This window comes from Eptesicus fuscus, chromosome 8, assembly GCF_027574615.1.
Source record: "Eptesicus fuscus isolate TK198812 chromosome 8, DD_ASM_mEF_20220401, whole genome shotgun sequence".
NCBI classification, from domain to species: domain Eukaryota; kingdom Metazoa; phylum Chordata; class Mammalia; order Chiroptera; family Vespertilionidae; genus Eptesicus; species Eptesicus fuscus.
This window is the reverse complement of record NC_072480.1, coordinates 64,018,128-64,036,702: the sequence shown is the minus strand read 5'-3', so window position 1 is coordinate 64,036,702 and position 18,575 is coordinate 64,018,128. Positions and strand designations below refer to the sequence as shown.

At 41.8% G+C, this 18,575-nt stretch overlaps 1 protein-coding gene across 9 annotated transcripts in view; it reads left to right on the top strand.

The window, feature by feature from the left end:
• The window catches only part of DOCK9 (dedicator of cytokinesis 9), a 262,790-nt gene that overhangs the window by 92,542 nt on the left and 151,673 nt on the right, over positions 1–18,575 (top strand). For 6 of the 9 annotated variants that reach the window (XM_028148931.2, XM_028148927.2, XM_008143976.3 and 3 more), the window contains exon 1: positions 12,395–12,632. The exons of the other annotated variants lie outside the window; for them this stretch is intronic. In XM_028148931.2, the coding sequence (XP_028004732.2) occupies positions 12,507–12,632 (126 nt within the window). In that variant the 5' untranslated portion in view covers positions 12,395–12,506. Of the gene's footprint in view, positions 1–12,394; positions 12,633–18,575 lie in introns of those variants that run through there. 9 annotated transcript variants of the gene reach the window in all.

Below are 18,575 nucleotides of genomic sequence, written 5' to 3'. Positions count from 1 at the left end.
TATGTTAATTGCTATAACCAAATGGCAGTAGCTTAACGCTGTAAGTTGTGACAAGATCGCATTGTCCGAGCATCAGGTGTTCTTTCATGTGATGATTTAGGAAGCTGGTTTCCTCACATTCTTGGCTTCTCTCCTGCCCAGGACCTCCTCAGAGGCTGCTTGTGGAATGTCTGCCTACAGTCCAGAAAGAGAGAGAGAGAGAGAGAGAGGGAGGGAGAGGGAGAGAGAGAGAGAGAGAGAGAGAGAGAGAGAGAGAGAGAGAGAGAGAGGGAGAGAGAGAGAGAGAGAGAGAGAGAGAGGAAGCCCACGCTGGGATGATTGTGCACCTTGTTTTATAACTACCTCTAGATTTTGCTACCTCATTTTTCTTATATTCTTTTGGCCAGAACGTGGTCACATAGTTTCAGCACAGCTGTCAAGGAGTTTGGGAAACGTGGTCTTTCTGTCTGCCCAGGAGGAAGAAACAGTGTTAGGAAGCATTGAGCCCAGCACTATACAAAAAGCCCCACCGAAAACAATGCATGCCACATGTGTAATTTTACATTTTCTAGTAGTTACATTTAAAAAAAGGTAAAAAGAAACAGATGAAATTAATTTTAATAATATATTTTATTTAATCTGGTATATTCAAAGCATTATTCAGCATGTAATCAATAAAAAAAGTGTGAATAAGGTATTTTACTTTCTTTTTCTCATACAAAGCCTTTGAAATCCAGTGTGCATTTTTCACTTGGAGCATGTCTCAGTTAGACTAGACAGATGTCAAATGGTCAGCGACCCCACGTGACTAGCGGCTGTTTTATTGGACAGCACAGGTCTAGCAGGTCCCTGCCTCACTTGGTATTGAAATCACTCCTTTTGCCATCTCACTCCCACACTCCTTACACCTAATTTCTGTGTGTTGCTCACCTCTCAGTCCTTGCACAGCACCCTCCGGTTAAGAAATATTTGCTGAGTGATCGAGCAGGCAAAGCGTTAATGCGTAAATACAGAAGAACATTCCTCTTGGCTCTTTGGATTACTTAGTGAAAGTTTCTAAGACGTTTTCTTTCGTGATGAGTGCTGGTTGCACGGAGAATGACATAAATTAGTGTCGCAGTAGAAGAACAAAGCAAACACAGTTACCTGTGGAACTAATATGAATCACTGAATTGCAGCAAGTTTGAGGGGGAAAAACACTTGACCATCAGTTATTTTGATGTTCTCACTGGATGGACTTGTTTCTCCCAGTCAAATAGCAACTTGGAGGTTGCACATCAGCTCTAGGGAGCTGACTCTGTGGAAACTTTTGGTTGATTTAATTCTATTGCAATAAACCTAGAAGTCTTGTGTTCCTTCTAAGTTAATGAACACATATTGCAGGATATGCCGGTTATTTCAAAATGAGATGTTGTGGAAAGTGTTAACATAGACTCAGTTTTGAAATGCTGCCAACAAAAGTTGTTTAAAATTTTTTTGTTTTGTTTATTTTAGTGGCTTTTCTTCAAATCCTAAATCGGGGACTAGGAAAGCCCATGAAACTATATCAATCTAAGGTGTAATCTGAGTAAGAGATTCTACTTAAAAGGAAAATAATAGTACAGTAAGCCTGCCATATTGGATGGGGGTATTTTTTTTCCATTGCTGGCCTAATTGCAGTGAATTGTGGAGGATGCATATGGCGGATGTAACTTTGGCATGTTATTCCTCTTATGGCAGGGAGAAAGGAAATCCTTAGGAATGCATGGTGCCTTTCTCTAAACAGATTGTTTCGTTGCTTTTAGTTAGGGACATGGGTCACACATGTGAACTTGCATGAGAGCTTACAACTCAGCTGGCAAACAAGTAAGGTGTTGGTGAAGGGATTGTAGGCAACAAAACCCTACTGTTGGTTTTGTTCTTCACTATCTCTAGAAAGTATACTGCTAAGCAAGTGTTTAATTACATGATCACACCATTAACAATGTCTGAGAGATGTGTGAGGCTTGTACTGTTTTGTAGATCCTTTCTTATGGACTTAAAAGGCATTTTATTTTGGCAGAGGTGGGGGAGAAAAGAACAAGGAAGGTGGGTGAAGAAGGGTAATTCTGGTGGAAGAACCCACCCACAAATTTATGATTTTCCACAAAGTCCAGCTAAATCGAAATGATTAGTCATTAATAAGTCAAAACCTGCCATGGCATTTTCAACCAGGCTAAGGTCCTGTGGAAGATAGTAAACTATTTGGTCTCATTCCCAATCCACCCTCAACTTTCAGCCCGATACAGTCCTCTTTCTCATACCCAAGCAGAGACATATCCGGGAACCCATCCATGTGTCCTTGTATGGGTTTAAACATTGTGAGTGTTCTTCCTGAGTCTTTTAAATTATTAGATCAAGATCAGTGATTCTCAGATCTATCGATTGATGGAAGACTGTAGCATAGGTTTTACCTGGGGAACTGTGAAAAATACAGCTCTCTGGATCTCAGCTGAAGATCCCAATTCAGAAGTTCTGGGTGGGGTCCTGGAGTCTGTTTAATACAGAGGTGAGCAGGCATTTGACAGATTAAGATCAGGAGGTGGCAGGGGGAACATTTCAGGTTGATGGACAGCATTTTTGGAGGCCTGAAGGTAAGGCTGGAGGAAGCAATACAGTCAGTGCTCCTTGTGCATAAAGCTCAGGATGGGCTGATGAGGATGAAACGTCTGCGTGCCTTGTTACCCTGAGGTCCATGGGATGAGGCAGGTGTCCTCAAACTTTTTAAACAGGGGGCCAGTTCACTGTCCCTCAGACCGTTGGAGGGCCGGACTATAGTTTAAAAAAAAACCATGAACAAATTCCTATGCACACTGCACATATCTTATTTTGAAGTAAAAAAACAAAACGGCAAAAACACCCGCATGTGGCCCCGCGGGCAGTAGTTTGAGGACACCTGGGATGAGGGGTTGTGATCACGGGAGTGATCACATGGAGAGACTGTCTTGCCCTGGGAGCCAGATCTCCAGGACTTACTGTTTGTTTCTTCCTTCCTTCCTTTGGGGAATTAAAATGAGAAGAAAGTCTTTGCCTTCACCTCTGCATTTCCTTTTTCCCCTCCCTCTGTTCCATACTTTGAACCATTAGGAGGTTGCACCTATGTGTGAACAATAAAATAAAATAAAAAGGGTTTTAACAGAGTGAGGTTTGGGTCCTTTGCCCCAATTGCCTCTGTATTACTTAATCTTCTAAGGAAGAAGAATTTAGTTAAACTTGAGTTTTAAATCTTTCAAGTTGTGCATGATATCTGAAGATCTGATCAACTTGTAGACCAAGTTTTAAAAATAGATGTTGATTTTATCTTTATGGTCAAGGCAAATAAAAATGACTTTTAATCTGTTTAAAGTTGTTTGTCTACAAAACAGCTCCGTGACCTTGGACTAAATCCCTAATTTCCGGGCCTCAGTCTTCTCATCTGCATAAAATAAGAGTACCTACCTCGGGATTGGTGGGGAAGTAAATATACTGCTGATCACAGTGCCTGGCACAGAGGAAGGCCAGGCTGAGCAGAGCCATATTGGAGTCTGAGGCAAAAAACAAACAAGTACCGAAACAATCAATAATACTGATTCTGTCTCTGTTTCAAGTTTTGATTTGTTTATCACAGTTTTTTTTTTTAATTTTAATTTTTATTTGAGTATTTCATTAAGGTATTTATGTTGATCACTGAGGTTTTCGGGCTCTCTGAAATTCTGTTCCTGAATTGAATGCCTCACTCACTTCCCCCCAATCCCAACCCTGGCGGATGCACTATGTGCACCAGCTACTTTGTGGACATTAATTATTAAAATTTCCCAAATAGTAGTAAATGGCTTTAAAACTTTTAAAAAATGTGTTTAGTTTAAAGCAATTTATGCTTATTAAGGAAAGTTTGAAAACTATAGATAAGTTGAAAGCAGGGAGTATACAAGCCTCTGTTCCAAATTTCAGACACAACCACTATTAATGATAACCTTTGGGTTTTATATTCTGTTATCTTTCATTCTAATATTTTCAGGCCCTAGAAAACCCTCCAATATTATTTGTGGCTCCCCTACAGAGATATATGTTCAAAAGGGAGGGAACATTATGTTTGAAGTAAAACTTAAAGTATTCTGATCTATTTAATTACCAGGTTTAAGATTAATTTTGGAACATAGCTCCAAAGCATAATAACTATATGAACTTAGGGTATGCTATTTGGTTTATAAGAACACGAGTTTCTAGAAACAAAATAACTAATTATAGTGTTGTTGTTATTTATTTTGTCATAAGGGTTAAATTGATCTAAATGAAATGTGCAAGCATGTCAAATGCCTAGATATAGTAGGGACTTGGGAAATGTTTCCCTTGCTCACTTCTGCCATTCGTTCTCTTCCCTTTCCTCTCCCCTTGTATGTTGAAATTCCTCTATGACAGTTACAATAAAAACAATAAATGAATATTGATTTCTAGATTTAGGTCTTGGCAAAGCGTAAATGGGGAGTGTGCCTGGGGAGTTCCCAAATGCTTTCTGTAACATTGGAAGCCTCGTTTATTTTGTAATTATTTAACCTGCTATTTTTGAATCAACAGAGGACGTTTAAGACCTGGCCCCTCTTTGTGTATGGGCCAGTAGAATGAATATTCATAGCCAGTTTTCAGAGCTTGATTAAACATCACCCTCTCTTTTAACCACATGTTTTCTGAAGGAGTCTTTTCCTCCTTGTTGGAGAGGGAAAAGCTGAAGCCTATTGTGTTGCATGTGTAATGCTTTAGAAATGTAACAGAAGTAACATTGGACTGTGCAACAACCTTTAGGAAAGGGCCGAAGGTGGCTGCAGCCACCCCACCCCCCCCCACCACCCCCACCCCCGCCATCGCTGCCACCACCACCATCATCATTGGTCTCTAAGTTATGTGATGCATGTGTTTCGATTTGGCAGTGAAGAGAAAGGAAGCTTTGATGGCCTTCTTTGACTTTCACCCTCCCCACCTACCCTGTTTGGGTCTCCAACTCCGTCACCTTTATTGTAGCATATCTATGAAGAAGGTCATTTAGTTTGGTTACACATTTTTATAGGCACTCAGGGAGAAAGTGTGATTTATCAGGATGTGTTGCCTAGGAATAACATTTGAGGTCCCTCACACGCGCTGGCTTTTTCCCCTACTCCTTGGCAGCCTCTTGATTTCACATAGGAAATCAGTCACAATGAGCTGGGAAGAAGTGGAAGGTCCTCATGTAGGCAGCAGGATGAGAGGGGATACATCATCTTTGCTGCTGATGAGTTCATCATATGGAAGGGACATAATCTATTGCTTTTTAAAAGAGGGAACTTCCCAGTTATTGTTAGGGGACCTGGTGTCATTGTAAATAATCATCGTCTTTTAAATACAAGCTATATTAAGCCAGAGGTGCCAGGGGAAAGTCCACAACCCCCTTTGCAAAGTTTCCTGATAGCAGACTTTCCCCTTGTAGCCTGGGGGTGGTTTCCTTTTCGCAGAAGTAGGTGTCCTGAGGTTTCCTGCAGGCCTGTCCCCTCGCCTTCCCCAAGTTAGGTAGCTGACGGCCATGAACTCTGATACCTGGGAGCAGCCAGAGTTGTGAGACATTTGCCAGACATTTGCATCTCTGTCATCTATATATGTCGATGGTCCACTGGTATTACACTGTATAAACCCTGATATAACTCGCTTTAAGTAACTTTAACATACGCCCACAAAGATATTACACAAGCTATAAACTTGGAGGGTGTTTATTTGCATTTTTCATTAGGTTGCTTTAGGAGGTGGATATGAGAAGAAGAGGAAGAATGGAATTTGTCTTCCAGTTATAATTGAACGAGGCATTTTATTTAGAAAGAAACCCTTTAGCACTTTATAAAAAGGTTGTGATCTTTTTTTCTCACCAAGCATTCATTCTCTGGCCCTTAACTTCAACATTTGTCATGTTGTGAGGAAAGTTAGAAAACTCTGCTCCATGTGGACTCCTATGGGGCTTGGGTGTGTGATAAATCAAACCAAGTTGAGGCAGGTTCCTCATTCATTCTATAAGCAAATCTTTATGGATTGCCTACTGTGTACACAGTACACAGAGTGTGTGTGCACATTTGTGCCAACACCTGCATGTGCACACACACACACACACGCGCACACACACACACACGCGCACACACACACGCACGCACACAGTGTTCAGAGCTATTGAGGGGCAATAAAACATGCTGGGATCCCTCCAGTTAAGGTTGAGCCTGTGAGGCAGGCCAGACTTCGGTAACTCCGCCTGGGGGTTTTGTTTCCTCAGAAAAATCCCAGGCACATCATGTTTTCCTTGGCTTTGTAAATTTCCATCTCTAAAACTAATCATGGACACTGCTGGCTGACTTGTCATAATTGTGATTAAAATAAATTGACAGTTTACAGAAAAACCATTTGTGTCCGTAGCGTAAAAACTCTATATCCAAATTGAGGGGATTCTGACCCTTTAGTAAATTCACGCAAGAAATGTTTTTTGAGTACTTATCCTGTGAGTAGAGCAGTGAACAAAATAGACAAAAATCCCTGCCATTGTGGAGCTACTGCTTCTTCTTGTTCTTCTTCTTCCTCCTCTCCCTCCTCCTCTTCATCCTCCCCCTCATCCTTCTCCTTCTCCAAGTTGTGGTTAGACAGACATTAAACAGATAAGAAGATAGGATAGAGAATCCCAGATGGTGATAGAGGCTATAGAAAAAAGGAAGCAGGAAAGGGGCTGTCCCGGGAGGCAGTGGGCTGTCTTTACTGAGCAGGTTCTTGAACGTGGCTGCAGGCAGTGCTCCTCCTCACAGGGGGACACATCCATTACCCACTGGGCCTTGGGAATGAACAGGATCTAGCCAGGATTGTAAAGGTGGGCATTGTAATTCCTGTCTTCCGGGTGAGGGAGCTGGGGTCCCCAGAGTGATGTAGTCGCACAGCCAGGACCAGACAGCCATCTCTAGCAGTGGAAGGCCTCTGCCCACCCTGGTTTCTCCCCGCTGTCCCAGCGCTGGGGGCTGCGCCTAGAGCTGTGTATAGAGGGCAGCAGGCCTCCCCTTGACCCTTCTTTATCAACAGAACATCCTTTAGTTCTTTTCACCTGCCAGCCTCTCAGCTCTTCCCCTGCTCTGCCGGAAACGAGGATTTGACACATTTAGAAATATATCTTTGTGTTTTTCTTTTGTGTGTATATGACTTGGAAATGTTTATCATTCCATTGAGGTGATTTATTTTCCCCCAAATGTCACCAATAAGGGAAGTTTTAACAGTTAACATTTTAGGCACGCAGAACTGGAGAGATCTTTTGGTCTAAGTCCTTCGTTTTACAGGACCCAGAGAGGTGGGACCCAGAGAGCTCAAGTGACTTTTGTAATATCTCACAGCTATCGAGTGGCGTACTGGTAGTGGAGGCTAAACCTCCGTGTGAGCTTTTCCTATACCATTATCTAACAATCCATTGTTTTCATTTATTTCTGACTATAGAACTAAGAAGTGCTTTTGAAGAAAACTTGGAAAACAAAACAGTTTATAGAAAAAAATATCACTAATAGTCTCACATACCAGGGGTAATCAGAAGACACTTTTTAAAAAATCTTTGCTTGAGGATATGTTTATTGATTTTAGAGAGAGTGCAAGGGAGAGAGAGAGAGAGAGAGAGGGGGTGGGAGGGGAGGGGAGGGAGGGAGAGAGAGAGAGACAGCTATCATTTGACTCCCATATGTATCCTGACCAGGGATCAAACCGGCAACTTAGGTATATGCTCTGACTGGGAATTGAACCCACAGCCTTTTGGTGTACAGGTGGATGCTATTGATGCTCTAACCAACTGAGCCACACAGCCAGGGCTCTTTTTTTTTTGTTTGTTTGTCTTGTATGTGTGTTTAATTGTGAGCATTTTCTCAATGTCATTAAAAGTTTTCAGAACACAATTTTTATTGGTTATATTATTTATCCTGTTTTGGAGTTATACTTTATTGGCCTTGGATTGTCTGCTGGGCATTGGGCTTCATGTAATGACCCATTTGCTGACCTGGCCATCCATCAACAAGCAAGTAGACTGCAGGTGTTGACACTGCTGATAGCCATCTGATGCTTATTTATTTAACTGGGGCTCGGTGTTTAAATTGCTGTTATCTCTACTTGAATAGACTTGAACCTGCTAAAGTGAAGAGCTTTGTATCCTCGAACTTTGGGTGGCTCTCCAGCTTATCTCTCTGGACCTTAGTTCCCTTATTTTGGGAGTAGAAGATTTTCCTTTGGTCCCTTCTCTAAGAACTGGATAAATTCCAGAGGCTTCTCCTCAGAAAACGCACAGGCACACAAAATTTTGAATGTAATGTTAAAGGTTTCATGGACCACTTTCCCCACAAGTTCAGCCTTGGATTCCAGGCTAAGAAACACTAGACTAGACGATAATGCGTATTCTATTTCTGTGATTATTGGATTAAATCTCTAATGACATAATTGAGTTGAGCATCAGACTTTATATCAGAATGTGTTTTTATATTAATTCTTCTAAGAGGCCCCCAGGGTCTGATGTGGAGATCCTCTCTCTCCTGTCTCACCTCCACCTGCCCCCACATCTGTTATCTGTTCGTCGCTCGTTGCCTCTAATCCTGTCCTGTTCTGTTTTGCTGCTTATTGTGCCTCCTATGTTCCATACTTTTGTTTTTCTCAGAAGGGCAGATCATTTTCCTGACACCTTTTCTTTTCTTTGGCCAGCAAGCTGACCAATAATAATACACTGTGGAAAATATTTAGTCATCTGCTCCTTTTTGCAGTTTCTCTTAATAATTTTTACTTATTGTTTCAAAATTTTCCAGAATAAGAGAAAAGGAATGATTATTTGGAGTAGAGGCATATATGTACATATATTTAATATTTATATATATATATTTAAGGCTCTATTCAAAATATGTATATGTGTGCTATATATATAATTTATATATTTAAATAAACTTTGTATGTATCTTAAAGCAAATTATTCAGTATAATATTTTTTAGGTGGAAAAAGGAACATTTTAATTATTAGTAAATGGTCCATTGGGTTTCAGTTTATGAACAGTTGAATGCTTTGGGCTATTAACAAATAAAAATGTTTGCATGTTTTTACAACTACTGAATTTCATTCCAGGGTTAAAGATAACTCGGGACATAAAACTGACATAAGCATTAAGTTGAGCAAATATGTTTTGAGTGCTTGCAGTATCCAAGACACTGGAGACTCACAGGTGGTAAAAATATAGTCCCTGCCCTTATGAATTTACAGTCTCACCAAAGAGTGTGACATGTACAAACTTAATAAAAGGCAGAATGTGAAAAGCTCCAAAACAGAGGTAAATAAAAGTTTAACAGAAGATCTAATTAATTCTGGCTAGGAGGATCAAGGGAGTTGCGTATAGAAGGTGCTATTTAAACTGGTTCTGGAGGCATGCATAGGAGTCCTCTGGGTGAGAGGGTCCTTCTACTTCTTGCTTTTCAGAATGTGATAGAACTTCATTGTACCGAGGGAAGGGGAAGATGGGGACTTTTAGAGTCTAAAGTTTGCCTTCCTGATAGTAAGAAATTACCCTTAGAAAATCCTCTAAATTCCCCAAAATATTTTTAAGGTTTTGTGTACCTAACCTGTATAATAATTTGTATGTGTATTAAAATCTGAGAACTGAAACCCATATACAGAAGCATTCCATCCTCCTCTGAAGTGTTCCCACTTCCTCATGGGGTTTACTCCATTCTGTTTTGAGAGTAAAACTCTATACCCTTAATACATGTTCATAGAGGTGTTTGCTATTGTAAGAGTTAAACAAGTTAATGTGTGAAAGAGCTTGAGGTTGCTAGGTAGTAGGAGCTCAGGAGACGTTTGTGGGTTTGAATCCAGAGGTCTAGCATGCACCTTGTTCTTTGAAATGGCGTAAAGGAAACCTTGGCCACCTATTTCCTGCCCTTCCAAGACGGCATTTCCTCTTGTGGCTGCTCTGACCAGATGTCATTCTTTTGTCCTCAGACATCAATCTCATAAACCCCCTAGAGAAACCACATCCTACTCTGAGGTTTAGGTCCCGGAGTGAAATGCTGTACCATGTAACTCTCCTTGCCGGTCAGATTTCTAAAGTGTTGGTCGGTCCTAAACGAGCAGAATATAACAAAGACCTTACTTTGCCTGAGAAGTTACGTAGCAGGAAGGCTCACAATAGCATCTCCATTGCTCTAGGTTGTAAGAATTTTCTTCTTCCGTAAGTTGGACCCATTTGAAGGTGATAGACTCAATGTCTGTCTTGCTCTCAGAATTGCTTTCTTTTATCCGGGATTTAAGCATAATGCTCTGAGATGGCGGTGAGAAAGCTGTGTGAATTTGGCTGCTGCATTTCCAATAAATATGTTGAGAACCTTGTCTAGTATGTTAATCAGTCCCTTTTTACGTAAATCTCTGTGTGAGAGACTTTTTAAAAAATTTACTTGCCTGACGTTACCTGGAAGCTCAGAGCAAATTCAATTTTTTCTCTTGATTACAAAAAATATATAAATTCACTGCTAACATTTTGAAAAAAATAGAACAACTTCAAGAAGATGCCTGGCTCATGGCATGAGCACAGGGATGTCAAGTAAACTGTGTGAAGGCAGTTTTCATAGTTGAGCTGCAAAGAGGGAAGAACGGTTGATTTTAAATTGCTGAAGCTCTTTGTAAAGTGTTATAGCAGCACTTCGGTGGAGTTGTTATTTTAGATCACACAGCTAAAGCCCTGAATTCAAGACTAAGGTAAATTTCTTCAGGTTGCTATAACACCAGCAACAATAACAGTAGTTACCATTAAATGAACACTTACTATGTACCAGGCATTGTGCTATGAGATTTTTACCTTTTTACTTCTTCACTAAATTATCTCTCTGGAATTAAACCCAGATGCTGCCTTTATCTTTAATTGATGATCAGCAGCTTTTGCATATTTATACTTTCTAGCAGTTGGAATAGACTACTGGTTCAGCATAGTATCATGGGTTCAGTGTGTGTACACTGGGTCCATATTGCTATTGCCTGGTGTGTGACCTTCTGCACATATACAACATCTTTGTGCATCTGTCTTCTCATCTATCAAATGGCAATAACCACACTACTTGCATCATAGGGTTGTTATGAAGATTAAATAAGTTACTATCTATATTATTATCGCTGGTGTTTGAGTGACAGAGATCCTGGTGGGAGGAAGAACAGGCAGCCGCGCCACCCCCCTCCGCCCCCCCGCGAGTCCTCTCAGCCAGTTAATTGGCCTGGAAAGTCGGAGATTTGTACCTATATTTTATATAATAGTTTCTATGGCACCTGTTGCTGCTAAATGACACTCATTTCCATTGTTTCTGTACTGCTATTGCTTGTTGTCTTCTGTAACCAAATCGTCCCCGATTTCAAGAAAATAAGCAGAATAATAACTAACTGGGAGAAGCACTGCAGCAGCCCAGGAAGTGCAGATTAATATTTAATTCCATCTTACTGCCCATTTCCCATGAATTTTTAAATAAATCCCTTAACACTTCTGTTTTAGTTTTCCCTAGGAGATTATTTTTAAATGATTTAAAATTTACTCCACTGTTATTGTTAGGAAATACTAAAAATAGCAGCCTTTTTGGAAAAACACATTTTGAGTGCAATCCCCATTGAACCATGGGATGGTGACTCAGCTCCTTTCTTGTGCTTTGTGTGAATCTCTGTTAATTATGCTAATCTGTCACTTATGCTGTCCATTCATCTCGCCTTCTCAAGGAGCTCTGACGCTGCTTGAAGGGAGAGACCCCTGCCTGTTGATGGACTTAAAATAACATTCTGGTTAATAAGAACATTTACCACGATACATAGTTTCCCATGAAAATGTTTGATGACCTTGTTTTTCTTGCCACAAGATAACACATAGTAAATTAAGTTTTGCGTGCAGGAAGAAACTCTTTCTTTACACCTGCAGCCTTGAGGTGCAGGCTGCGAAACCCCCTGCTTGTTGCTCTTACCAGCACTGATCATCAGCCAGGCATTTGGTGTTTAGCCATAACATATAGGAAAGCATCCAAAAACTTAAGAATTTTGGAACACCCAGACGACCTAGCTGCCTGTCTCTTCAGCTCCAGGAGCTTCAGATTTGAAGGAATTACGGAGGAGTCTAACTGTGACTGCTTTTCTTTTAAACACTGCACTATATTGATTCGTGTCCATTTGGCCCACCCCGTGTGGAGCAGACACAATGAGGCCGGTCTTTATCAGAGAGGCAGTACACTGTGTATTGTACAGTTCAGGGTTTGTTTTCCTTTGGCCTGCGAGAAGGAACCTCCCATTTTTCCAGCAGTAGTAACACCCCTGGAGGCTGGCCCTCGCAGGCATGCCCTCCCACCCCAACAGGCTCTACAGACCCAGCCGGCGGAGCTGACCACTGGTGCCTGGGAAGCCAGCTAGCTGCCTCTCCTTCCTCGGGCCACTGGCATGCTTGTGCCTTGCCCAGCTGGGGACTCACAGCTATCCAAGTTGCAGACGCTCTGACTTGCATTTTCAGCCGAGAATGCAGGCTGACAAGTACAGGACAAGTAGTAGAAGTGTCAAAAAGGAGATGGTGATCGAGTCCCCCCTGCAGCACAAGGATGCAGCTCAGGGAGACGTGGAAGCCGAGAGCCCGGGGCCCGTGCTGGTAAGGGGCTCACCCTCAGCAATCCTGCTGCCTTTCCCAGCGGTGCTTACGGTGCTTACGTTGTGTGCATGCTCAGTGCCTTCTTGACGGCTGTGGGATTTTAAAACTTGCTCTGCCTGTCTCCTGTGAACTCTGCTCTCCCTCTTTTCCTGTCGATTGTTTTCGGCTCCACTTTGATTTTCTTTGTGAGGAAAGATGTGTTGACATTTTGTGGGCGAACGTGGCTTCCAGGAGGCTTCTTTGTATAGAACAACCGTGTATTGTTCAAAATGATGTCCCACTTGGCTGCAGTGCTGCCAGACGCACACCCAGGGAGGCACTTTTTAATTGCCTTTTGTGGGGGTGAGAAAGATGTCCTCTGTAAAATTAAAACATTTTTACATAATATACTTATGTTATTGTGAAAGTGATGAAGATGACACTAGGACATAACTGTTGAAGTTACATGTGGTCTCACTCATTGTAACAGGTTTACCTTGAACAAAGGTTAGAGATAACCTGTATTTTGAACCAATTGATAGAAAAGTGTCTGTTCTTAGCATTAGCTAAACTCACAGCAGTTCGATAAATTCAAGTGCTTCGGTAGACTTTATAAGGGAGGAATGTGAAAAATGGCTGTGTTGTTAGCATCAATGAGTAGGTTGTGCTTCTCTCTTGGAATTTCTTTAGTACAATAAAAGCACATAATTTTTTTTAAAGCAAACTGTAAAAAAAACCACCAACACGCACTGCAAAAGAGTACAATTGAGCCTTTCAAATGAGCTGTTAAAGGGATAGTTAAACCAGTACTTAGTGATATTAAAGAGTGATTTTAAAAAAACCAACCTAAAAACAGAGGTCCAATTGCCATTATCATAAAGTGTTTGGTTAATTAACTTAATTTTCAACACTCTAATGTCTTTAAGAATCTGGACTTAAACTTTCGTATGGTGGATTTGACTTGAATTAAACTGCTTTCCCCTGATGTGTGAGACTACCTTATATTGTATTGACTTCAAAATTACATTGCTAACTGAACTGAGAGTGTCCATCCGGGATGATGGGCCTTTTCCCTCCCACCCTGGTACATTGTTTAGAGATGTTATTCATTATCTTGGAGTCCTTTCTGCTAGCATAATAGTTCATTTATTTACTGAGTCGCTGGACCTGCTTCCATGCCATATACGTTTAATCAGCTCCCCGCGGATGTAGCTTACGATTTCATGGAGGAAGCTGTGTGGTTTGGGTTCCCTTGTGAATCTTCTTAAACATCTTTTGTCAGTGATTCTTCAGGTGTGTAGAAATATGTGTCCAGATGATTAAATACACCATCGAAAGATGCTTTGTGGTTTATTTTTAATTCCACAAGTGACTGTTACAATTATTTCTCTTTCTAGTGCTCAAAAAACAAAAAACAATCGGCCGCTCATATCCCAGTTACTTGTTTAGGTCAGATCTCACTCCAGGCATTTCCACGGGGAGTTTTTTTCTCCTACTGTAATGGATAAGGCAGTGCTGGCTGCAGCTGCGCCTGGGGGGAATGCTCACCAGGGCTCGGAAGCTTCTGGCAGGACGGAGAGCTCTGGCTCTGTGCACCTGCAGAGGGAGGTGTGAGGGAGAGGTGAAGGCAACAGTGATACAACAAGACACTTTCCTTATCTGATAGTGTTTCTCTTCTTCCATGGGGGTAAGCTAGGTAAAAAGAGCTAACTAGTATCAGATAAGAGAATCAATGATATTTAAGTAGGGCCTCTGCCCAGGGCAGATCCTGTCTGTGATTATCGCTGCTCACAGCAAGTGAGAATTCCACGAACGGCTTGGAGTACAACTTTTTTCCAAGATGGTTTTGAAAAAGTATGCCCGCACAGCCATGAGGCCTATTTCTTGTAGTGCTGTTGGTTATTATTAGGTCAGTAGTCCATATGTTCAGTGAAAATCCCAAGTCTATTACGTTTCAATGTAAATACCTTACTTTATTCAAGAGATAACATTTGAAATCAAGTTCTGCTGGTTTTAGCTATGTACACAATCAGTCCTTTGGGGGAAATATTACATAGTTTAGAAAGCATAAAAGTAATTAATGCATATAATAAGAAATATAAATAGTGTAGAAAGATGGAAAAATAAAGTGCCCAGTATTATTTGATGTATATACTTCCAGACTTTCTCCTGTGCATATAAAAGTATATGTGTGTGTGTGTGTGTATGTGTGTATGTGTGTGTTTGGAAAAATGTGCTAGTACTATAGATTTCTGCATTAATTTTCTCCTAGAGCACATCAACAACATCTTTCTTTGTCACTATATGTAGATTTATGCCATTCTTTTTAATGGCTGTATATTATTCCAGTTTATAGTTGTACCATAATTCGATGGTTATTCAACTTGCTTCCGATTCTTTACAATTATTACAATGTACAGTCATTGAAAAAAATGACCTTGTGGACTGTGAGTGACTAACTGCGAATGTACTAGTAAATGTATCTTAAAGCACTTACAAAGTCAGAAGTGCTCGTTCTGTAAAACTTCTATCGGAAGTCTCCTCTGGGCATTCATTGGCAATGATGCTTCTTTCCCCTTTGTCAGGGCAGAGGTTAAGGTTGCCCTTAGCAGTGGCCGCTTGTTCTGTGCAAAGTAAAGTCAGTGTTTATAAGAGAAGTATGTGTTTGGGCATTCTAAAGTTTCAGAGGCTGCAGTGTTCAACTTACGGGCACCTACGTAGGTCTTGTCCCCTCATTGTGATGGTAAGCGGGGGAGGAAGTGCATGGTGAAACTCCCCTGTTCCTGTCCACGAGGCTCCCTGCCAGCCCCATTGAAAAATGCCTTTGTGGACTGTGAATGACTAACAGGGGAACAATCTGGGTATTCTTGATGTCTACCAGTTAGTTACCCTGCTTACATTTGAATACCTATTTTTTTGCACCCCCCCCCCAAAGTTTAAAGTAATTCCTGGAAATAATTTATTCTAATAGTCACTGCCCAACAATTTAGAGGAAAAGGGTGCGGCCTCAAAGAGTCAGAAGTGGCTGAGGATGTGTCATTTGTGTTGTCCTTTCATTGAGTTACTCTCACGACGCAGGTAAGGACTGCAGCACAGGTCTCAGGTGGGGGATTTTGAAGGTTGAAAGATGTGAAGATAGAAAACAGCTGAATTTTCATGTTAGAAACACTCATTAGGTAGTGTTCGGCAAGTTTCTTTTCAGGACACCTTTTCTATTTATGTTATTCTTCTGGGATCTTCAAGTGTTAAAAACGGAACCTGAGTTCTTCCTTTGATGTCTGAATGAGCAGATGATTAGCTAACTGACTGGGTGAGAAGGCAGCATGTGAGCCAGTATAGAAAGGAGGACGAGCCCGGCTTCTGGGTGAATTTAATAACCTCGCCAGCGTGGAGCGCTGTCTCAGAGGAGCTTCCACAGCTCCGGTCACTACCCCGTGGCAGTGCCGAGCCACTCTCCCCAGGAGAGTCAACATCTTCTCTCCCCAGGTTCTCTTTACTTTAGAAATAGCAGCAGAATTGAATTGAGACACAAGCCCCGAAGTATAAGCTTATGGGCCATGATCATGATATCCTGTAAGACGTCAGATGTCTGTGGTTGAGTTAATTACATTATACTTCTAAACCCCTTCTGCCCTACAGGTTTTCCTGCATCCCTGTTGATGTCTTTAGAAATAATTAATGATATTAACTACCTTGGTGATACTTAACAAGTGGTTTCTTTGTTTTTAAAATAGTGAGTGGTGAAGGAAGGAAGTTCCTGCAAGGTTTATGTAGTGACACATTCCCAGGTGACACGGGACATTTTACCGATTCAGAGCCACAAGCCTTACCATGCCTTTTGGTTTTCTCCTTCATTTGTTCATTCTTTTGTTCATTAGACCCATATTTCTAAGCACTGAGGTTTGCCAGACTTACCGTATAGTGCACTGGGGAGGCAGGTCAGTGAGACCAACCCCCCTCATCTCCCCAAGCAGCAAGGTCTGGGTAAGGAGGGGCTTTGTTCCTCATAAATGCTTTTCACGAGGTGCTCATTAGGCACAAGTGTTACTCTCTCCCATCCTCTCCCGGTAAGGCAGACAACATTTAAATCATCATTGGCTCCAGCAAGGACGAGTTCTCAATTCTTGAGCACCTACCGTAAAGCAGGCCTTAGCCCAGCTTTACCCAAGGCACAGGGCCCCCTGGCTGTTCATATGAACAGTTTGTATGAATGAGGCCCCCAGAGTTGCACACAGACTTTGTGGAGTGGTCAGTGGAAGGGCTCTTTGGAGAGTGCTTGCTTAGATAGTGTCGGGGTGAATTTGATAACTCCGCCAGAGTGGAAAACTGTCTCACAGAAGGGGATTCCATAGCTCGGGTCACTACCCCCTTGCGGTGCTGAGCCACTCTTACTTTCTGGGCTTCTTGCTTGCATAGAACATGAAAATCCACTGAGCTCCGGCACGTGTCTTTGCTCATATCTGTCATCAATGTGGAAGTTAGAGTAATGCCGATTGTTTTCTTTTCTTTTCTTTTTTTTTTTTTTTGGTGTAATAATACAATAGGAAAAAAATACATAGTGCCTTGCTCTGTGCCAGACACTGTTTCAAGCCTGTTAAATGTGTAAAATGAGGAGCATGTAATAAATAATCTCTAAGATCTCTTCTGGGGCTAATGTTTCAGGGCTATTAGCATTGATCCTAGAATAACCTGTGATGAAGTCCGGTCAAGACCCTGGGAATTTTAGTTTTAGGTTCTAACTTAGTTTATCCAAAAGTGTTTGGGTTTTGAGTTGTAGCAGCTGCAACACGGGATATTGGCTTTTCACCCAGTGTAAATGAGTAACACCAGTGGAATGCGTTGACCAACCTGGAAATAAGTAAAAGTAGCAGCAGAATTTGGAGTTAGCAGGGAATACGACACAGGAGAGGCAAGAAGCCAACTTGAGCCTACAGATGACATAGGACTTTGAGTACAATTTTAGGACCAAGAAGGCTTGGAAATTATAGTTTATCCTCAACTTTCCAGAGTTTGAAATATCCCTGTAATGTGACAGAGCTAGTCCTGCATTTCTCTTAGCATGACATTTTGACACTTTAGACGTTTTTAGTGCTTGATTTCCAGACAAGTGTATGTGCCACTTACCAGCAGGTCTCTGAGGGCTTTGCCAGGTTCTTGGGGAGGAGCTGGCCTGTAGTTCTGTTTTGGAGTCTCCTTGCTATGGAGAGTTGTCTCTACTGTGGGAGAAGTAGAAGTGAGTGGTGCAAGGGGGCCCTGGGCCCTGTGTCTTTTAAACACCACTTGACATTTCTGAGCCAAGATTGCGTTTCTATCAGATGGCGATAGGAGTAGTGTCTGCCCTCTGGACGCCTCATCTCCGAAGGTTATCTGGACTGCCCAGGTCAGCTTACCGCATTCAGTCTTTTCTTACTCTGAGCCACACTGCAACGTGCTACCTGACTGTGTGTGTGTGTGTGTGTGTGTGTGTGTGTGTGTGTGTGTGTGTGTTTCAAAACACAGATTATGTTATTAACTTCCTGCTTAAATGCCTTCTCTGTGCAGAGAAGGCAAAGCATGGCCTGCCTACATGAGCCTCAGCGGCTGGCCCTGAACTTACTTGCTGGCCTCATCTCCTGCAATTTCCAAAGTCCTTCCTGTCCTGGGCCCTATGTTTTTCCAATGGAGATGCTTCCACACGTGGGCACCACTCCCTTTGCCTGGCATGTGCCTGGCCATTTCTTTTTATCCTTCAAGTCCCAGCTCACATGCCAGCTCCTCCAAGAAACCTTTTCATAGACTATGTGCTCCCGTGGCCGACCCATCATGGCATCGCTGTCCCGGTGTGTTAATTATGCATCTCTGCCATATTGCAGCTAAGGTTTATACTCTAGTCTCCCTCACTGATAGGGGGAGGGTATGCCTATCAGGAATCATGGATTTGTTTTCAATTACAGTTGATATTAAATATTATTTCACGTTAGTTTC